The sequence below is a fragment of the Crinia signifera genome, chromosome 7 (assembly GCF_055691185.1).
Source record: "Crinia signifera chromosome 7, ASM5569118v1, whole genome shotgun sequence".
Classification (NCBI taxonomy): domain Eukaryota; kingdom Metazoa; phylum Chordata; class Amphibia; order Anura; family Myobatrachidae; genus Crinia; species Crinia signifera.
Window position 1 is genome coordinate 34,170,059 of NC_139223.1, and position 18,424 is coordinate 34,188,482.

Genomic DNA, 18,424 nt, shown 5'->3' on the forward strand with positions numbered 1-18,424 from the left:
GGTCCACATTTTCCAAACCACCTAGCCGGTGCACAGCTGTAGTCATTACTAACTGTCACATCTTCAAACCTGCTGCATTCATTCTTACTGTAGATCCACAGTTTGCCTGAGCTGTTGGTAGATCTGGAGGACTGGTTTGGCCATCCCTGTGCTAGACCTTTCCATCTAGTTGATGGGGGGGGGGGGGAGAATGTTCGTTGCCTGATAGAATAGAATAGAATCAAATTTATTGGCCATGTGTGCTTTATAGATTTTTTTTTTGTGGATTTACAGTGCAGCATCAAGCAGGGATGAGGGGGGGGGGGGGGGGGGCATTACATACATTACATTGAGACATTACATGCGGGGATTTACGTGCCCGCCAATCAGCAGCCAGGTAGGTAACAATATAAGCAGGGACAGTATAATGATGCTTTCTTTATTGTTAGTAGGGAACAACTCACGTTGTGACAGGGGTTAATAATACCTTAAAATAAATTTGCCTTGATGGCTAAAGAAGAGAAATAGTTCTACGTCCACCCGCCGCCTAAGCAGCCTTCCTGTGTTAAATCGTATCGTTGAGACGGATAAGCCTCTGTTGCCGGATAATTAGACATTTGGCCTATTTGCTTCCAATAAACTACAGTACATTGGCTTTCTCAGACACTTTACAGTGTTGGAGTCATTTAGAAAATTACAGTGATTAGAGTTAAGTTGTATAGCAGATCGTCTTATAAAATGTCAGCCTCTGACCGTGGATATTCTCGTTTTATAATGCCCCAGGACGATTGGCTCTGTAAAAAATGAAAGGGCAATGTAACATTTTCAGATATGAAAGAAGTCTCCCTACAATTAGTGAAACTCGCGAGCTATAAACTTTAACCCCAGGAAGCAAAGCGTTTCTAAATAAAGACGTTTCAAATTCATCTCGACTGGGCTGAGGTTTGTCTGGAGAAAGAGCTTTTAGAATATAGCATTGTCTCTACGGCCTTTATGAGATCATATATTATTTTATGCGACTTTAATTAGGGTAATTTTTTGGTACTCTTTACCTAGAAGGGCGCCCACGATTTTGATCGTGGGCATCGTTAGGAGAAAAAATCACGTCGGTCGCATCGCATGCGACCAAAAAATCGCATGCGATGCGACCGACGCGATGACCGCGATTTCCCATAGGGAACAATGTTAAATGTCCCAATTGACCCAATTTTCCATAGGAAACAATGTTAAATGGCCCACACAGGCCAAATAGGCAACCTGAAGTGTAAAATGGCCCCCCCCAATTGTTAACGCCACCCCACGATCAACGTCAACCCGAAGCGTGGCGAGCGGCGGCGGTACGCGTCCTACAACCTTTTCATACCCCCACTATCCACGTCGGCGTGGAGTTGAGAATAGAAAGTGTGGCGAGCCACCGAGCCCGAAGCGTGGCAAGGGGATGCGGACACCTGTGAAGCCCGCGAGGGGACGCGTATACCTGTGAAGGTGTCCGCGGCCCCTCGCGGGGCTCGCTGCGCTCGCCACGCTTCGGGCTCGGTGGCTCGCTGCGCTCGCCACACTTTCTATTCTCAACTCCACGCCGACGTGGATAGTGGGGGTATGAAAAGGTCGTAGGACGCGTACCGCCGCCCCACGCGGGCTCGCTGCGCTCGCCACGCTTCGGGGTGGGGTGGCGTTAACAATGGGGGGGGGCCATTTTACACTTCAGGGTGCCTATTTGGCCTGTGTGGGCCATTTAACATTTTTCCTATGGAAAATCGGGTCAATTGAGACATTGAACAGGAAAATCGGGTCAATTGGGACATTGTTCCCTATGGGAAATCGCTGTCATCGCGTGGGTCGCATCGCATGCGATTTTTTAGTACATGCGATGGGCGCCCTTCTAGGTAAAGAGTACCAATTATTTTTTTTCTTTCTCTTTTTTTCTGCTGCCAAGTCTGACTCCGCCCATGAGGACCAGTGTTAAACCTGGTTTGTCACACATGGCATAATATACCCACTACACATTTTAAATAAAAAGAAAATGACAAAAAGATCGCACACAACTATGTGGAATCATTAATGTGAGTTTCATTGTGGTAGCTTCCTTACACCACTGGCTACCACCACCGGCTTATGTTCCAACAATTCTTAGCTGCACTCCCATACTTCCCAACATGACCCATTCCAGGAGGGACAAGATGCTCTGTTCCTGGACTTCCATGCCAGGGGCAGAGTTGCAGGGCTGCAGCACAGTCCACAATTCAAATAGTGGAGCCCCACCAATGCCACCCCAACCACCACAGTCCAGGACTCACTGGCATGCATGGCTCCCCTGTTTGAATATTGGTGGTGCAGTCCCACCTCTGCAACTGTCACTGGCAAGGAAGTCCAGGAACAGGGCATTGTGTCCCTCCTGAAATAGGTCATGTCCTGCTCATGGGCCACACTCAATTGGGGCCCTCATGCACACACTCTACCACCTTCCCCTCATGCTGATGTTGGTGACAGTGGTTCTTCATGTCCGCTCCTCTCCTGAGAGGGTAGCATGCCTGGCTAGTAATAGTGTTCTCTGCTGCACCATGGACATTGCAATGTGTAGCTAGCAAACTACTGCCTACTGCTCCATTGCTGTACATACATTAAAAGGGTGCCAGATGGGGTCCCGTCAGTCGGGACCCCGACAGGCATTTACCTGACATTGGGATCCCGACTGTCAAAACACCCACAGCCAGGTTCCCGACGGCCACCTGCTATTTTCCCGCAGGGAATCCACAACCCCCATAGAGGGAGAATAGAATAGGTGGCGAGAATAGCGAGCCACCGTGCCCGCAAGGGGCTTAGTTGCGCTCACCATGCTGTCTGAGTCCGGACAGTCGGGATCCCGACCTCGGGCTAATGACTGTCGGGATCCCGACTGTCAGACCCCTATACCACACCCCATTAAAAAAGCACACATACCTATGCCATAACATGTTCTTGTTACTGGAGTTCTGCACTGTCCTAATGGTGCCTACTCCTCGGAACCTACAAGCTGCTGGTAATTTGTCTAGTGGTCATTCTAGCACCCCGCTCATGGGTCAGAAAACGGGTGTGGTATGACTGCCCGACCATCGGAATCCCGACTGCCGGTGCTCAGACAGGGGGGACGAGCGCAAAGAAGCTCCTTGCAGGCTCACTGCGCTCGCTACAGGTTCTATTCTCACTCTCTGGGGGGTCGTGGACCCCCACAAGGGAGAATAGCCCCGGCCAGTTGGGATCGCCCCCTGTCGGAGCACTGGCAGTCGGGATTCCGATGTTGGTATACTGACTGCCAATTGATTGTTGAGCAGTCATCAGGCACCCTCAGAAAACTGCAGCCTACGAGTGTTGATCTCTGGTTCAACAGTCCCGGGACCCACAACCCAGGTAAATACTTCTGCATCAAGCCAAGACCCGGGTTGCTTAGGCAGTATTCTGCGCCAGTAACTGTTCTAATATCCAAAATGTCAGAATTAATTGAGCTTAATTTTTTTAATGTGTTTAATTGACGGATCCTGTGTTTAAGTGCGTATAAAGTTGTCCTCAGAATAAGTTCTGGGCTTTTTTTTTATATATATATATATCTTTTTACTCTGTTGCTTATTTGAAGAACAGACCAAAATAATCATTGAAAGCTGACACGGAGTCTGGATGGGTTTGAATTCTTGCACTTGGGAGAAAGGATTGGATTTCAAAGATTCATTTCATTATAAACAGCCAGAGCATCTCTGTAGCATCCTGTGCCCAGTGCTAATGCTGTCTCCTGTCTCCGGGGTTTCCTCTAATAAGAGTCTGTCTTGGAAAGCTGAATTGCAATTTCTTGCTGGTGGGGGGACGGACAGATACGGTTCAGGAACTGTCCTCTGAAGTGGGGAGCTGCAGCGTGCACTCGCGTCTAATTAACCGTAATCTCTTGACATCTTAAACACTGACGTGTCTCGTTATTTCTGATGTACTGGTATTGGATTTTGGTTCGATTTCAAGTACTACGGCTATGGTGCTTTTCCGTGAAGACTTTCCCAGCACAAAATGGTTTGATCACTTTGTGGTGACAAATGACAGGCGAGTGGGGCTGATTCTGTATAGGGGATGTAAACGGGTCAAAATCTTGACACAAGCAATAGGTCAAAGTGAGTTAAAAAATAAAAAAATTGGGGGGGGGGGGGGGGGTGGTGGTTTTTTATACCTTACTGTGCAAGGGTGCATAGAGATTATAATATGCTTGGCACCGTACCAGAAGCCATAGAGATCCATGTGAGGGACGTGGTACACTGTCCATGTCGACATAGACACCAAAAAAGCCTTTTGACTGTCGACCGATGGTTGACGATCTATCGACTGTTGACCCTATGACCCATTGTGTCGGTAGCAAAGAAAGCAAGCTGCTTTGCATCTGGGTAAAACCATGTTTCAATGCAAAGGGGGGAGGTGTGGTATGTCAGGCCGACAGGCTGTGTTCCGAAGTTCTGTATAACGACATCAGAATCCCGACTGCCGGTACTACGACAGGGGGGCTAGCGAGGGAGAATAGCCCCTGTCAGTCGGGATTCCGATGTCTGTAGATGTGGGAGAGTTGTGTCCAAACTCACATTTAAAAAACAAAAAATGTAAAAATAAAGCATGGGCGACGGCTCGCAGGGCAGCCTGGACGGCACAGCTAGAGGTGGTGGGCATGTCTTAACCTAAGCGGGGGTGTGGTGCAACAAATGGGGGTGGATCACATCACTGTGACGGCACAGCTAGAGGTGGTGGGCGTGTCTTAACCTAAGCGGGGGTGTGGTGCAACAAATGGGGGTGGATCACATCACTGTGTCCACACCCCCTCTTCCATGAAGTGTCGAGATTACTAGCATTGTACAGCGTGTTGTGTGGCTATGTTGATGTCTTCACGCACATCATCCGACTCTGAGAGACTTGCATGCTCCTCTGGAGGGGGTTGGCAGTGCCACCTGATCTCAGTGAGCCTTCTGGCCATCCAGTATGAGATAAATCTGCCAAGCATTTTTGGGCTACATGCAAATGCAGCAAGTATTTACCCTGCATGCACAGATAATGTATTGGCACTGCAGAATGGTTTGTTTGGGTTCTAAGGTGCTAGCTTTTGTTTTCTTTGCTTTACTCCTGACCCAGAATTAGCCCCAGATGTGTCCTCATTTTAAGACGATGTGAAATAAATAACCCCGAGCACTTTCTTCCCGTTTCTGTGCTATTTTTCTTCTTTTCCCACTTATGCAATATATGAAAGTTTTTTTTTTTTGTTGTTGTTTTTTTGACGAGTTTAAACAAATATATATATATTGTGTGCTAATTCCATGCATTTGGGGAATTCAGTAACTGCCAGCGATCAGATTGAGGAACCATTGGTCTGGGCAGGTGATCACCAGATATACTGTCCAATGGTCAGCTGGCTGCTTTTCCTTCCATGGGGAGAGACATCGCTTAGCAATCAGACATCGAAGAGAGGCCGTAAAGGTTATGCTGCAATTTTCGGTAGAATTTATGTTCACCCCATTTTCCAGAATGTATGTTGCACTCTGCTGTCCCCTCTACTGTCCTGGGGAAGCGTGTCTGAGTGCCAGCATGGGGGGGTGGGGGTCTGTTTGGTTTATATCACCGCTTGGTAAATCAACCACTTAGTGTGCCGAATGAATGTGGTTCCAGGAGACCCCAATGTGGTTCCAGGAGACCCCATCTTTCGTCTGCATCCAGCATCTGTAACATCCTTGATGTCACCTAATGTAATATCACGCACCTAATGTACTGTTCTCTCTGTCTGTCTTGTCTCTTGCAGGTATTCCTTCGGTAAGTGTCCTTGCTAAGAACAAACCACCCTGATCTGTATTATTACACTAAGTGGGTAAGAGATTCCACTGGGTGCTTGCTGGCTATAAATGGGATATTTTATGGTCATGTTTCTGTCTGTGATTATACTGTAGGTCTGGCGTTCATGACACCTAAAGGATTTCTTTACAGGCATTATGTAATTAACTTTTTATTAATTGGGGCCATATACTCGCATCACTTACACCTCCCCGTAGCCGTCCCACATCACTCGCACCTCCCCGTAGCCGTCCCACATCACTCGCACCTCCCCGTACCCATCCCACATCACTCGCACCTCCCAGTACCCGTTCCACATCACTTGCACCTCCCCGTACCTGTCCCACATCGCTGGCACCTCCCCGTACCCATCCCACATCACTCGCACCTCCCCGTATCCGTCCCACATCACTTGCACCTCCCCGTACCCGTCCCACATCACTCGCACCTCCCCGTACCCGTCCCACATCACTCGCACCTCCCCGTACCCGTCCCACATCACTCGCACCTCCCCGTACCCGTCCCACGTCACTTACACCTCCCCCGTACCTGTCCCACTTCACTTACACCTCACCTCCCCCGTACCTGTCTCACTTCACTTACACCTCCCCGTACCTGTCCCACGTCACTTACACCTCCCCCGTACCTGTCCCACGTCACTTACACCTCCCCCGTACCTGTCCCACATCACTCACACCTCCCCCCGTACCCGTCCCACATCACTCGCACCTCCCCGTACCCGTCCCACGTCACTTACATCTCCCCGTACCCGTCCCACGTCACTTACACCTCCCCCGTACCTGTCCCACTTCACTTACACCTCCCCCGTACCTGTCTCACTTCACTTACACCTACCCCGTACCTGTCCCACGTCACTTACACCTCCCCCGTACCTGTCCCACATCACTCACACCTCCCCCGTACCTGTCCCACATCACTCACACCTCCCCGTACCTGTCCCACGTCACTTACACCTCCCCGTACCTGTCCCACGTCACTTACACCTCCCCCGTACCTGTCCCACTTCACTCACACCTCCCCTTAACTGTCCCACGTCACTTACACCTCCCTGTACCTGTCCCGCATCACTTACACCTCCCTCGTACCTGTCCCACATCACTCACACCTCCCCCGTACCTGTCCCACATCACTCACACCTTCCCCGTACCTGTCCCACATCACTTACACCTCCCTGTACCTGTCCCGCATCACTTACACCTCCCCGTACCTGTCCCGCATCACTTACACCTCCCTGTACCTGTCCCGCATCACTTACACCTCCCCATATGACTCTTCAGTGCACTCCTTACATTAGTGATTTTCAACCTTTTTCGACTCATGGCCCCGTACCTGTCCCTCTTCGGTGCACTGGGCACACTATGACCATCCTCAGTGCACTTATGAAGAACTGAATACATTTCTGGAAATATTTGTTTCCTGCATCAATTATTTTATTAAAATGAATTTAGCGACAAGCTGGCTTTAACCATTGCAGCCTAGACCTCATATTCATTATATAGCGATGCACTACAGCGAACTCTCAGCATGTACGTAGCTAGACACTTACCGATTATCCAGCAAATGTTACATGTAACCAGCACCGTGTTGGTTCCTGCCATTATAAACTCTGCGGTACTTGTGTACTTTCACGGCTCCCATCGCATGCCATATGTAGTGGCATGCGATGGCATGCAATGCGATTTTCCCGTGTTTTTATGCATTTCTGCTAAAATAGCATGCGATCTGATGCGATGCGATGTCATTTTTCACTGAAATTATGGACATGGAAATCATGTAAAATGCACCCCAAATGTAATTTTTCACACTGTACCACACCCACTATCAACGCCAACCCGAAGCGTAGTGAGCCACCGAGCCCGAAGCGCGGCGAGGGGACGCGGATACCTTCACAGGTATCCGTGTCCCCTCGCGGGCTTCACAGGTATCCGTGTCCCCTCGCGGGGCTCGCTGCGCTCGCCACGCTTCGGGCTCGGTGGCTCGCTACGCTCGCCACACTTTTTATTCTCAACTCCACGCCAACGTGGATAGTGGGGGTATGAAAAGGTCGTAGGACGCGTACCGCCGCCCCTCGCGGACACGCTGCGTTTGCCACGCTTCGGGTTGGCGTTGATAGTGGGGGTGGTACAGTATGAAAAATGACATTTGGGGTGCATTTTAAATGATCTCAACTCATGTCCATAATTTCTGTGAAAAATGACATCGCATCGCATCAGATCGCATGCAATGCGATTTTTCCCTGTACGATGCCCATCGTGGGAGCCGCGATTGTACACAAGTACCAACTCTGCCCTTCTGTCCTACAGCATTACCAATCTGGGCCCTCATCTATGAGATATTGCTATATAGCTGTGCAGACACTGCGCTGATTCAGTATAGAAAGGCAAACGCTCAGACCATATCAAATAACAAGTGTATTTGTATCCTCTGGGGAATCGCTGATTCAGTCCGGTGGTTTTTTTTCATGCCATCAAAATAGCTGTTATATATTGTTTTATTATTGTAAGCATATTTTTAAAAAAAATGACAACCAAAACAAAAATACACATTTTCAATATTGCAAAATGTCGGTGCTTTTTTATAAGCGTTCCTTAACGGACGTGTTTCAGTAAATGAAGTATCAAGAAGCAGAAGTACTAGAAGAGCTTTAAGAATATTACAACATTAAATTCGGACTTTCACGTGGAACTCCAAACTCCTTTTATCTGTTCAGCATGTGGTGTGACATACGCTGACGTCTGCGCTGGACCCATCCACGGGTGCTGAGGTGTCTTTTGTTTCGCCTTTTCCAAATAGGATGGCTAACTCCCTGCACACATCCCGTTTCCTGTCGCTTCTCTTTTTTTAATAAACCTTATAGCTGTATCGGTGTTGCCGAGATGATTTGCCCAGTACCGGGCTGCACATACATATAACATCAGCCTACACCACTCTATGAGGGGTATGCAATCTGCCGCCGCTATTTCCGACGTGGGAAATAGCGGCGGCTCCCTATTCAGTGCTGTCTTTAGCGACAGCATTGATGAGGGATCACGGCAGAACGGGCCCGACTTCAGAAGCTGTCGGGCCCGTTCTGTCGATAACGGCCGTGGATTTTTCGTTATCCGGGCCGCAGATCGACAATCCACGGCCGTTTTCGCGGCTACGCCCCCTTTGTGCCTATCGGCAGGCGGGACATTGAATCCTGTCTGTCGTTATGCGGTCGCTCTGACCGCAAACGAGCCAGGATCACGGCTGACGGCGGGGATCGACAGCCGTGATCCCAGATTGCATACCCCCTATATCTGAATAGTCTTAATGTAGAGGTATAGAACACTTCAGATATGATATATGACACCAGGACTGGAGACATGTAGAGTAAGGTTTAAACATTCCAAGGTCAGGGCTGGCAGCAAACAAAATTGAATCCAAGTAATAGGCATGGTCATTGACTGTAAACGCTATACGGAACCGGTATTGGCAACAGAAGTAGGTTTTGGTAACATAGGCACTTTGATGAAACAGTAGGTATTATTTATAATTGGAGCAAGGGAGTTTGCCAGCGCTCAGTTACCTGTTGAGCGAAGGGGCTGCACAGTAATGGGTAGTCTAAACCCACAAAGGAATAGTAGCAAATATGGTATACTATGCGCTCACCTTCTGACAAACTAATGCCTGTGTGCAGAAGTCTGCCCTGTGGGATGTAAATGTGACACTGCGTACTGACAGCCGTCAGCTGGATATACTGAGTAATGACCTAATGAAAAATGGGTCTGGAGGCAGTGTAGTGAAAAAAAGCACCTTTGCTTTATTGATGAGGATAATATATTATATAAAAAACGTGAAAGTCCGGAACCCACTGCTGTGGGGATAAAGTCACTGGGGGGAAAAATGGGAATGAGGGAGGGGGGTAATGGCAGCACGGGTGTGAGTGCTGTTTGGGTGTATCTGGGTAAGTGTGTCCGCAACTGCAGACAGGATGGGAAAAGAGTTCTTGGACAAATAAACAAATGAAGCACAGGGGGTGGTGCAGGGGGCTGGCGTCCCGTCCCCCCGCAGTGCACCTCTCACCTGTGTTAGTGAAGCACGGAAGGTCCCGCGGCGTATCGAAGTGTTGGTCAGCCGCAGCACTGACAGCGTGTGGACTACGCTGTGTGCTCGGCTCTGTAGTGACGCGGTGGAGCACGACTTCCGGGTCCCGGCGCCTGGTTGCCAGGGATACCCCAGCCGCGTTCAGTAGCGTCTATACTACAGGCTCAACTCCCAGCCGGGAGGAGGCTTGGATGTGAAGTTTGTAGATGTGCTGCTGTGTCCAACGCGTTTCAACCGCTGTGCGGTCTTCTTCAAGGATACTGGGCCATAGTAAATGTCAGTTGTTTTATAGCACAAATGGGGTCCCGCCCTCTGAGTCTCTGATAGGCTGTAACCAGTTGTGGGAGTGATCATAATGGGGTTGCTTTACTGCAGCCGCCTGTGTTAGAGATTGCAGTATTGTATTGCCTAGTGTGTAGCCTCCCTTCAATTGGGATTCCTGCAGCAAGTCACTGTTTGGCAATATTTCGAAGGTGCATATGTTTCTGGCACATATAATGCATCATGGATGGCCTGTGTAGAAAAGGGCCAGCAGGGGGCTGTTTCTGCTAGCCCAATGTACCATTATTAAAGTCAATGTTCAGGCCCATTGGATGCAGTGTTTTGAGTGTGAACATCCAAAACAGTTCTCTTTTATTGAGGATGTCTGTGTGATCCCCCCCTCTCCAATTAATCTCGGGGGCTTCAATTGCGGTAAACTCTAGTCCCTTGGGGTTAGAGCCGTGTGTCAATTTGAAGTGCATTGATACACTATGTTTAGTGTACCCTATTTTTATGTTGCGGATATGCTCGTAAAGTCTCACTTTAAGGGGCCTCGTGGTTCTACCGACATATTCCAATCCACAAGGACACCTTAGGAGATATATGACCCCTTTTGTCTCACATGACAGTCGATGTCTATGTTTGAATATCTGGTTGGTGGTGGTGGAGGTCCACGTCGGTGAGATTTTAGTGGAGAGACTGGTCAGGTTTTTACATCCAGCACAACGACCACAGTGGAAGAAACCAGTCTTATCGCTAAGTGTGGTTTATCGGTTTAATTTGGGTTTAATGTGGTTCTTGACGAGTTTCTGTCTGAGGTCGGGTCTTCTGGCGTCTGGCGTCGCCACGGACACCTGTGAAGCCCGTGAGGGGACGCGTATAACTGTGAAGGTATCCGCGTCCCCTCGCGGGGCTCGCTGCGCTCGCCACGCTTCGGGCTCGGTGGCTCGCTGCGCTCGCCACACTATTCTATTCTCAACTCCACGCCGACGTGGATAGTGGGGGTATGAAAAGGTCGGAGGACGCGTACCGCCGCCCCTCGCGGGCTCGCTGCGCTCGCCACGCTTCGGGTTCACGTTGATCGTGGGGTGGCGTTAAAAATTGTGGGGGCCATTTCACACTTCAGGGGGACTATTAGGGCTCTGTGGCCCATTTAACATTGTTTCCTATGTAAAAATCGCGGGCATTGAGCCAATTAACGCTAAAATCGCGACCAATCTGACTTTTAACATTGATCCCTATGGGAAAATCGCGGGCATCGCGTCGCACCCGTTTTTGATTTACCCGCGATGCCCGCGATTTTTTACCCCCGACGCCCGCGATTGTAATCGCGGGCGCCGTGCTAGGTAAAGAGTACCCAAATTTTTTTCAACAGGGAAAATTAAAATGTGAAATAGTGAGAGAACTGCCTGTAACCTTAAAAAATTTAAATTAAAACCGGGTAACTGTAGATACACCCCCTCCCCAAATATAAATAAATATATTTTTGCTTCAAAAGGCTGAGTTTTTATTTTTTTTACTTAAAAAAAAAAACATGCTGATGATGATAAAAGCAAACTCTTTTTTTGCCTAAATAAAAACATATAAAATGACATTATTTAGATTTTGTACAAATTGGAGGCCACTTTAAGGTTTTTTTTGTAAAACTATATATATATTTTTTAAATTGGTTTTGTATTTTGGCATAATTTGAGGTAACTTTTTTTTTAATTACATTTAAATATTAGCCCACATGAGCAAATTTAAAACTTACAATTGTCTAGTTAGTCATTATGGCAGTGTCTCAGAGAAACAAGTCCCAACATTTTACCTTTTTAAAATAGGGATTTTTCCCAACTTTTTCACCCGCTCTACGAGAAATAAGATGCGTTAATTCTATTACCGCAGTGGAAATTTCTCATTGTCAACTGACTAGGAAAAACCTTGTGGCTGCAGGCAAACTATAAATTTTAATTGGATGTGCCCTCAAGAGTATCAAAGACATCATTGGTTCCTAGTGAATTGACCAAAATGGCTGCCCTTAGTGGTGCAACGTGTATACTTTTTGTGCATGCGACTGCTGAGCTGTGTCATCCCTCACCTGCTTTCTATTTCCTCTTCTTAAACAAAGCATAGTGGCTTGTCACCCCTTAACCCAAGAAGACACCCTTTGCTTTTTCTTTGTAATCAGTGGGACCCCTGTTTTTCTTGTCCATGGATAAGATGTTCCTGAAGATGGAGATGAAGGAGATGCAAATGCTTGCTGGCCAGGCTATAACACAGGAAAACCACAATATTATTTGCGTTATAATTTAGTCGGAACAACAAGTCCCCTCATGCAGTCCATTTATCTGAGGGGAAGATTCGGCTTCTGTGAGGTTTAAAAATGGTTGATGAAGACTTCAAAGAACAATGCTTTAGAAATTCTGAAAGATAGCTTTGTACCCGGCGTCTCTTCCTGTGCTCCGCAGGAAAAGACTCTTTTGAAATGTTATTTGTTTTCCCTTTTTAGTGTTCTCCAAACCCAATCTGAATATCACTTTTTCCTGTGTTCGCTTTAACCCCTGTGCAAAAAATAAAAATATTGTCTCGTTCCTTTTTGAATATGTTATCACACAAAAATATTTTTGGCCAATCTGGTTGCAAGTTCCTTCACACTTGGGCCTAAAAACTGTCTTGGACTGTGGCTTGGCATCACTGTGGGCCTCACAGAATCCACCTCTGCAACCAAACTGCGAACGGATTGACCAGTCCAATTGGGCTTGAACCAACTTTTTCTGTCCTTGGAACCTGAGCACGTTGGCTCTCTGTGATTCTAGCCCCGTTATATGTCCGGTGATATTTTTAGACCTAATTTCACAAAAATTATCAACTACTTTTTCCTAATCGAGATATTTTGAAGTGTTGGGACCTGAGATGCATTCACTTGTCCAGTTTTGTCTTCCACCCAATCCCTTTTGTCCAGGTTGACCAAATGACTGGTTATGACGTCCCTACCCCTCCGCAACCAGTAGATCTGCATCTTGGGATAGGCTTATTGATATCCTTACAAAAAAAAATAAGGATCAAATATGGTTTGAGGTAACCTGTTTAAAAAAGGGGCAGACTAGATGGGCCAAGTGGTTCTTATCTGCCGTCATATTCTATGTTTCTATTTTTCTTGTTTGTACGTGGATGTGGCTCAGTGGTAGCTACTCCGATGATGGACATTTGCTTCCCAATGTTTCCAATCAGGGCTGCCCCACTCACCTGCGCTGGTGACTCGCATATTCCCAGTGACCTCCTGCCCTCCCCTCTCTTAAATTCATGCTCTCAAAACAGCTTAATGAGGGGTTTACTGGTCCAATTGGAAGTTTTTATTAAAACCCATTAGTGCACTGAAGCAGTCCGCCTGAAGGAAGCAATTAGCTGAAAGTAAGTGAGCTTGGAGATTTCCCTAGTTGTTGCAGAAGAGACCCCCCCCCCCCTCCCCCACAAAAAAAAAACAACGTTCCCCTTAAACTGTTCCAGGCGTTCTCAGCGCCGTAGCGGCCCGCTAGCGGTTTCAGATGGAGTTTCTTCATGCTCTTTACAATATAATAGGTCTGTACATGGTATATACGCATTGATCGTACACTCCAGCTCTTGTGCTGCGTTAAACTGACATTTCGTTGTATTTGGTACATTTTACTCTCGCCTTGAGTTAAAGGGTGTACGCAGAATTTTGGAGGATAACATTTTAGATATAATGAGTCGCTACAGCAACAAAATGGCTTCTAAATATATACCGTATGTATGCAATATAAAAGTACACATGAAATGGCAAGTTGAGAGAGAAGATTCAACTTGTTTAATTATCCAATTTTCTATATATCCACTCCATCTGCTGCTCTGTCCCCCCTTGTCCCAGTCTCTCTTTACTGCTCTGTTCCCCCCCCGTCCCTTCTCTACTACTTTGTCCTGCCCCATGGCCACTGCCTATGCATGTTGCAGACAGTACACACTTTAGCAAATCTATATATATAAAAGGCTAACTACTCCTCACATCTATGAGGTGAAGTGCTGCCACTCACTGCTAGAGGCCACTCAATGGCCTGAATTTGTGTGTTAAAAGATAGCATAACAGAAAGCGAAAGCAATGTTTGCAGGGACACCAATCTTTTTCAAACTTACTGGATATGGAGAGAGGGAACTGTCAAGACAGAAATTGGAGGTAGGAGCAGATAGGGGGTGGGGTGGAGAGTTTGTGGGCTGAAAACTGTCACAGCTCAAAGTGAAAATAAAAACGGTCACAGCGCAAAGTGAAAGTACATTGCAGAAGCCGTCATTTTGACGGACTAGTTATTCTATAGAGTCCTGTAAGGGGTTCTTGGTTGTCTGGTATAAAAGATATGTGGTCAGTAACACGGAAATGGGGCAGCATTGTTAAGGACTAAGGGCCAGATGTATCCAGCTTCAAAACGTGATAAAATGGAGAGTGATAAACAGCCAGCCAATCAGCTCCTACCTGCCATGTCACAGACTGGATCTGAAAAATGACAAAGTAGTGAGTGATAAACAACCAGCCAATCGGCTCCTACCTGTCATTTTTCAGACTCAATCTGTAACATGGCAGTTGAGAGCTGATTGGCTGGTTGTTTATCACTCACTACTTTATCACTTTTTGAAGCATGATACATCTGTCCATAATACTCTCGGGGGCTGCATTTGTCTGTCCATTAACTTTCAAAAGTGGCACACCGTACTCTTCATCTCAGTAATAAGTTAAATAAATACTTTGCATTAAAAAGTGAGACCCCTCTGTTACAGCATCCAGTATCAGTAGGTTTTTAAAGAAGCTGTATACTAAATACATACGATAACAAAGCAGGTAGCAGCTGGGGCCACAATTGGATGCCCAGCCAGCCACATGCAGCCTTAGGGCCACCTGCTACCCATCACAGGTTTAGGGGGGGGAGAGGGGGGGTCGTTTTTCTTTGCTATTTTTTTTTTTACCAGGTGCTCTTCCATTATTAATTTGCGTGTGAAAGAATAGGTCTGCAGTAAAGACAAGACTACTATATATAGAAGGATATCAAACATTATAAAAATGTCAAATTCTGTAGAATTTAAGGCAGTGGCCTCCATGGGCAGTGGCTTTTTGTGCTGCCAGTAGTGTACCAAGCAGTGCCAAGCCGCTGGGTGGCAGAGACTGCAGGGCATTATAACGTGCCAATCACGCCCGCTGCCTTTTAATATCAGAATACGGCGTAGTGCCTGTGCCCCCCCCCCCCGTAATACCGCCATAAATCAGTACAATTATATTGCGCCCAATTTGGCTGCAATAATCGCAGAACGCAATTATTAATTCCGAACGTATAAAAGCAATATGAAAACCCAACAAAATAAATTAGTCTATAGTTTTCATTTTGTTAATCGGATTTAGTTTTTTGCGTTTCATTTTTTTTTATGATCGTTAAAGTAAAGCTTATAATGATTTTCTACCCGTGGGCCCGGGGTCCCCTAATCCGGCTCTGCGTGGTGCATATAAGCATTTTGGGGGAAGAAGGTTTTTTTTTTTTTTAATTCTTTTAAAGTGGAAGAGTCTTAATCGGTCTCTACACCAAAGCTTGGTGCAGAACCCTGCTCCGTTCCCCAACGCAGCGCTGCAGATTTATGTCTGCCTCATTAGCCTGTCTGCTGACCTGGTCAGACTCCACGTAAAATAAGATTGCAGTAATTTATAACCAGTGATTAGAGGCATGTGCAATGGCTAAGGGGGGGAAGCCGAAGCTCCGATGAAAACACCAAGCCACTCATTTCCGCAAGACAGACCCCGCTTGTGGCTATTTCCCCTGCCCCACCTGATTGGGATAAGGTAATCTAACCACATTGTGGTACGTTACAGGATTCTGATGTCATGGTTAAGTGCAAGGACCCCTCTGACTCATGGCTCGGCTCTGACTTTCCCAGACTACAATGCTTCAAATGGTTCTATTCGTTCACCCAACCTACGTTTCAGGCTTACAAAGAAAAATATGGTTCCTGTCGCGTACAGCGATATTTACTGGCGCCGCAAGCCAATTTTTTACGCAAATCTGTGACATCAGCATATTTTTTAAAATCAAACTTTATTTTTTTGTTTTATAGAAAGTGCAGTCTGATACCGCCTGGAGGGAGGAGCTTGCATTGTCCGGGCTGCAAAACATCCCACCCCCTCCATAAAATGACACATCCTAATCCTGTAACCCAGCAATGTCAGTATATGTGCAGGGCCGCCATAACAGCATTGAAGACCCTGGGCAGAGCAGTGCACTGGGGCCCCTACTTCAGGAAAGGCGGTTTTGTAATACTTAACTATCCACGTGGTCAAAGAGGGTGAATATAATAGTGCAGCCAATGGAGCAGTGCACATGTATGTTTTCCATGTTGACACAGACAAGAAAAACCATTAAAAACATACGTTGACCCTATTTTCCATGTCGACCAATTGCCCGTGTTGACCTTTTGCCCATTTCGACCTTTTTCATGTGTCAACCTTTTGACTGTCCACCAATAGTGGTCAATCTATTGACGGTGGACCTAATTACTGTTGACCCCATGACCCCTCATGGGAACATATTTTATTCTAACATGCTTAGAATAATTGGCGGATAGCTGCAGCCATCCTCCAGTCGGCATGCTGAGAGCCATTCACTGGGCCACTAAGCTTCAAACTTGATAAAATGGAGAGTGATAAACAAGCAACCAATCGGATCCTGCCTGACATTTTTCAAACACAGACTGTGACATGTCAGACAGGAGCTGATTGGCTGGCTGTTGATCACTCTCCATTTTATCACTTTTATAGCTTAGTGCATCTGGCCCACTGTCTGGCAGCAAACCGTGAGGCGGAAATAAAATGCTGCCTGGCTGCTCTGATTGTGGTGTCAGGCCTCCAAGCTATAGCGCAATATGGCTCTTTTTCATACAACTTCCACCCATCGGCCGATTAATCGTGTGAAAAGTGCCAGATCCTATGCAATTTACCTCAGATTCGGATGTGCGGTACCATTCGCATCGGATCCGGAGATAGTCCTTGGCTGCTGCAAGGATCCATCTTGTCCCGCAGCCATAACTGGGATCTCATACAATACACTGTATGCACAAGACCCGCCAGGAATGTATCCTATGTGAGTTTTTACAATTAAACAGATAAAACAATCCCAGCATCTTCCTCTATATATATATATTTCATATTACTACATAGGGTGCTCTTTAGAGTTTATATGGTACAATGCAGCTGGTTTATTTTAGCCATAGAAACAAATATGAAATGAAGGTGATTTCTCTCCTCACAGAATGTCCTCTGTCGATATATAGTCTGTGTCCTGTGGTGTTCTTGGCACGTGTGGCAGTGCTCTCACCCCCCCCCCCCCCCCATAGGAGCCAGTGTGAGAGCAGCTAATGCATGCAATGATGGCTTGTCTGCCTCTAGGTTAACGTCTAACCTCACAAAAGCTGCTCTGCATTTCAACAGCAGGAACTGGGAGCACTGAGAAATGTTAATTTGCAATGCCCCGGAGCTGAGTATATGCTAAATATTCTGAATATATCAAGGCTAAATGGCCTTGTGTTGCTAGGCCCAATTTCCGCTGAAGGGAAGCATGTTCTTATCCATTGCAGCTCCATTAGGGCCCAGCCAGGCCATTATTACCACAGCTTTTCCTTTCAGCCGGGCTCCGTGGCACCTGTATGGATTTAAGCCATCTGCGGAGAGGAAGTTTGGTTGTCATGGCAACGGGACTTTTTAACAAGTACCATGACAAAAGTCGAATGGGCCGAGGGGTCAGTGCGGTGGGTGTGCCGGTCAGCAAGGTCACTTCCTCTCTCCCCTTAATAAGGCCGCGGAGAAGGATATGCAAAACATTGCAGCTAGCTACAGGGCTCTGACGGCTAACGTGGTAAAGCGTTTGTCAGGATGCACTAATACAGAATGGCGTGAGTCTGCGCTGCGCAATGGACGGAGGACGTATTCTATTAACCATCTGTTATTTGTGCACAAAGGTTCCCTTTCCAGTTCTGTATTATCAGTATATATTGTTCTTCATACTTTGATAGATATGTGATAAATGCATGCTTAATAGCATTGTATAACCTCAAAGGAATGGCCACCTTTATTTAGTATATTATTGAATAAAATATTACAGTAATTAATGTTTATTATACTTTAACTACTTTTCCATTAACTTAATTGGATGAAGACAGAGATCTGTCCAAACAGGTTTCCCCAAATTCTTATGGTTGTGTAGATCGTAATGTTCTGTATTGTAACTTTGTAATTAATAAAATTACATTT

The 18,424-nt window shown here is 46.7% G+C and overlaps 1 protein-coding gene across 1 annotated transcript in view; it reads left to right on the plus strand.

The window, feature by feature from the left end:
• LMF1 (lipase maturation factor 1) overlaps positions 1-18,424 on the plus strand; it is a 257,843-nt gene that overhangs the window by 26,504 nt on the left and 212,915 nt on the right. Inside the window, exon 3 of the mRNA XM_083152787.1 lies at positions 5,771-5,781. Within this exon, the coding sequence (XP_083008913.1) occupies positions 5,771-5,781 (11 nt within the window). The remainder of the gene's footprint in view (positions 1-5,770; positions 5,782-18,424) is intronic.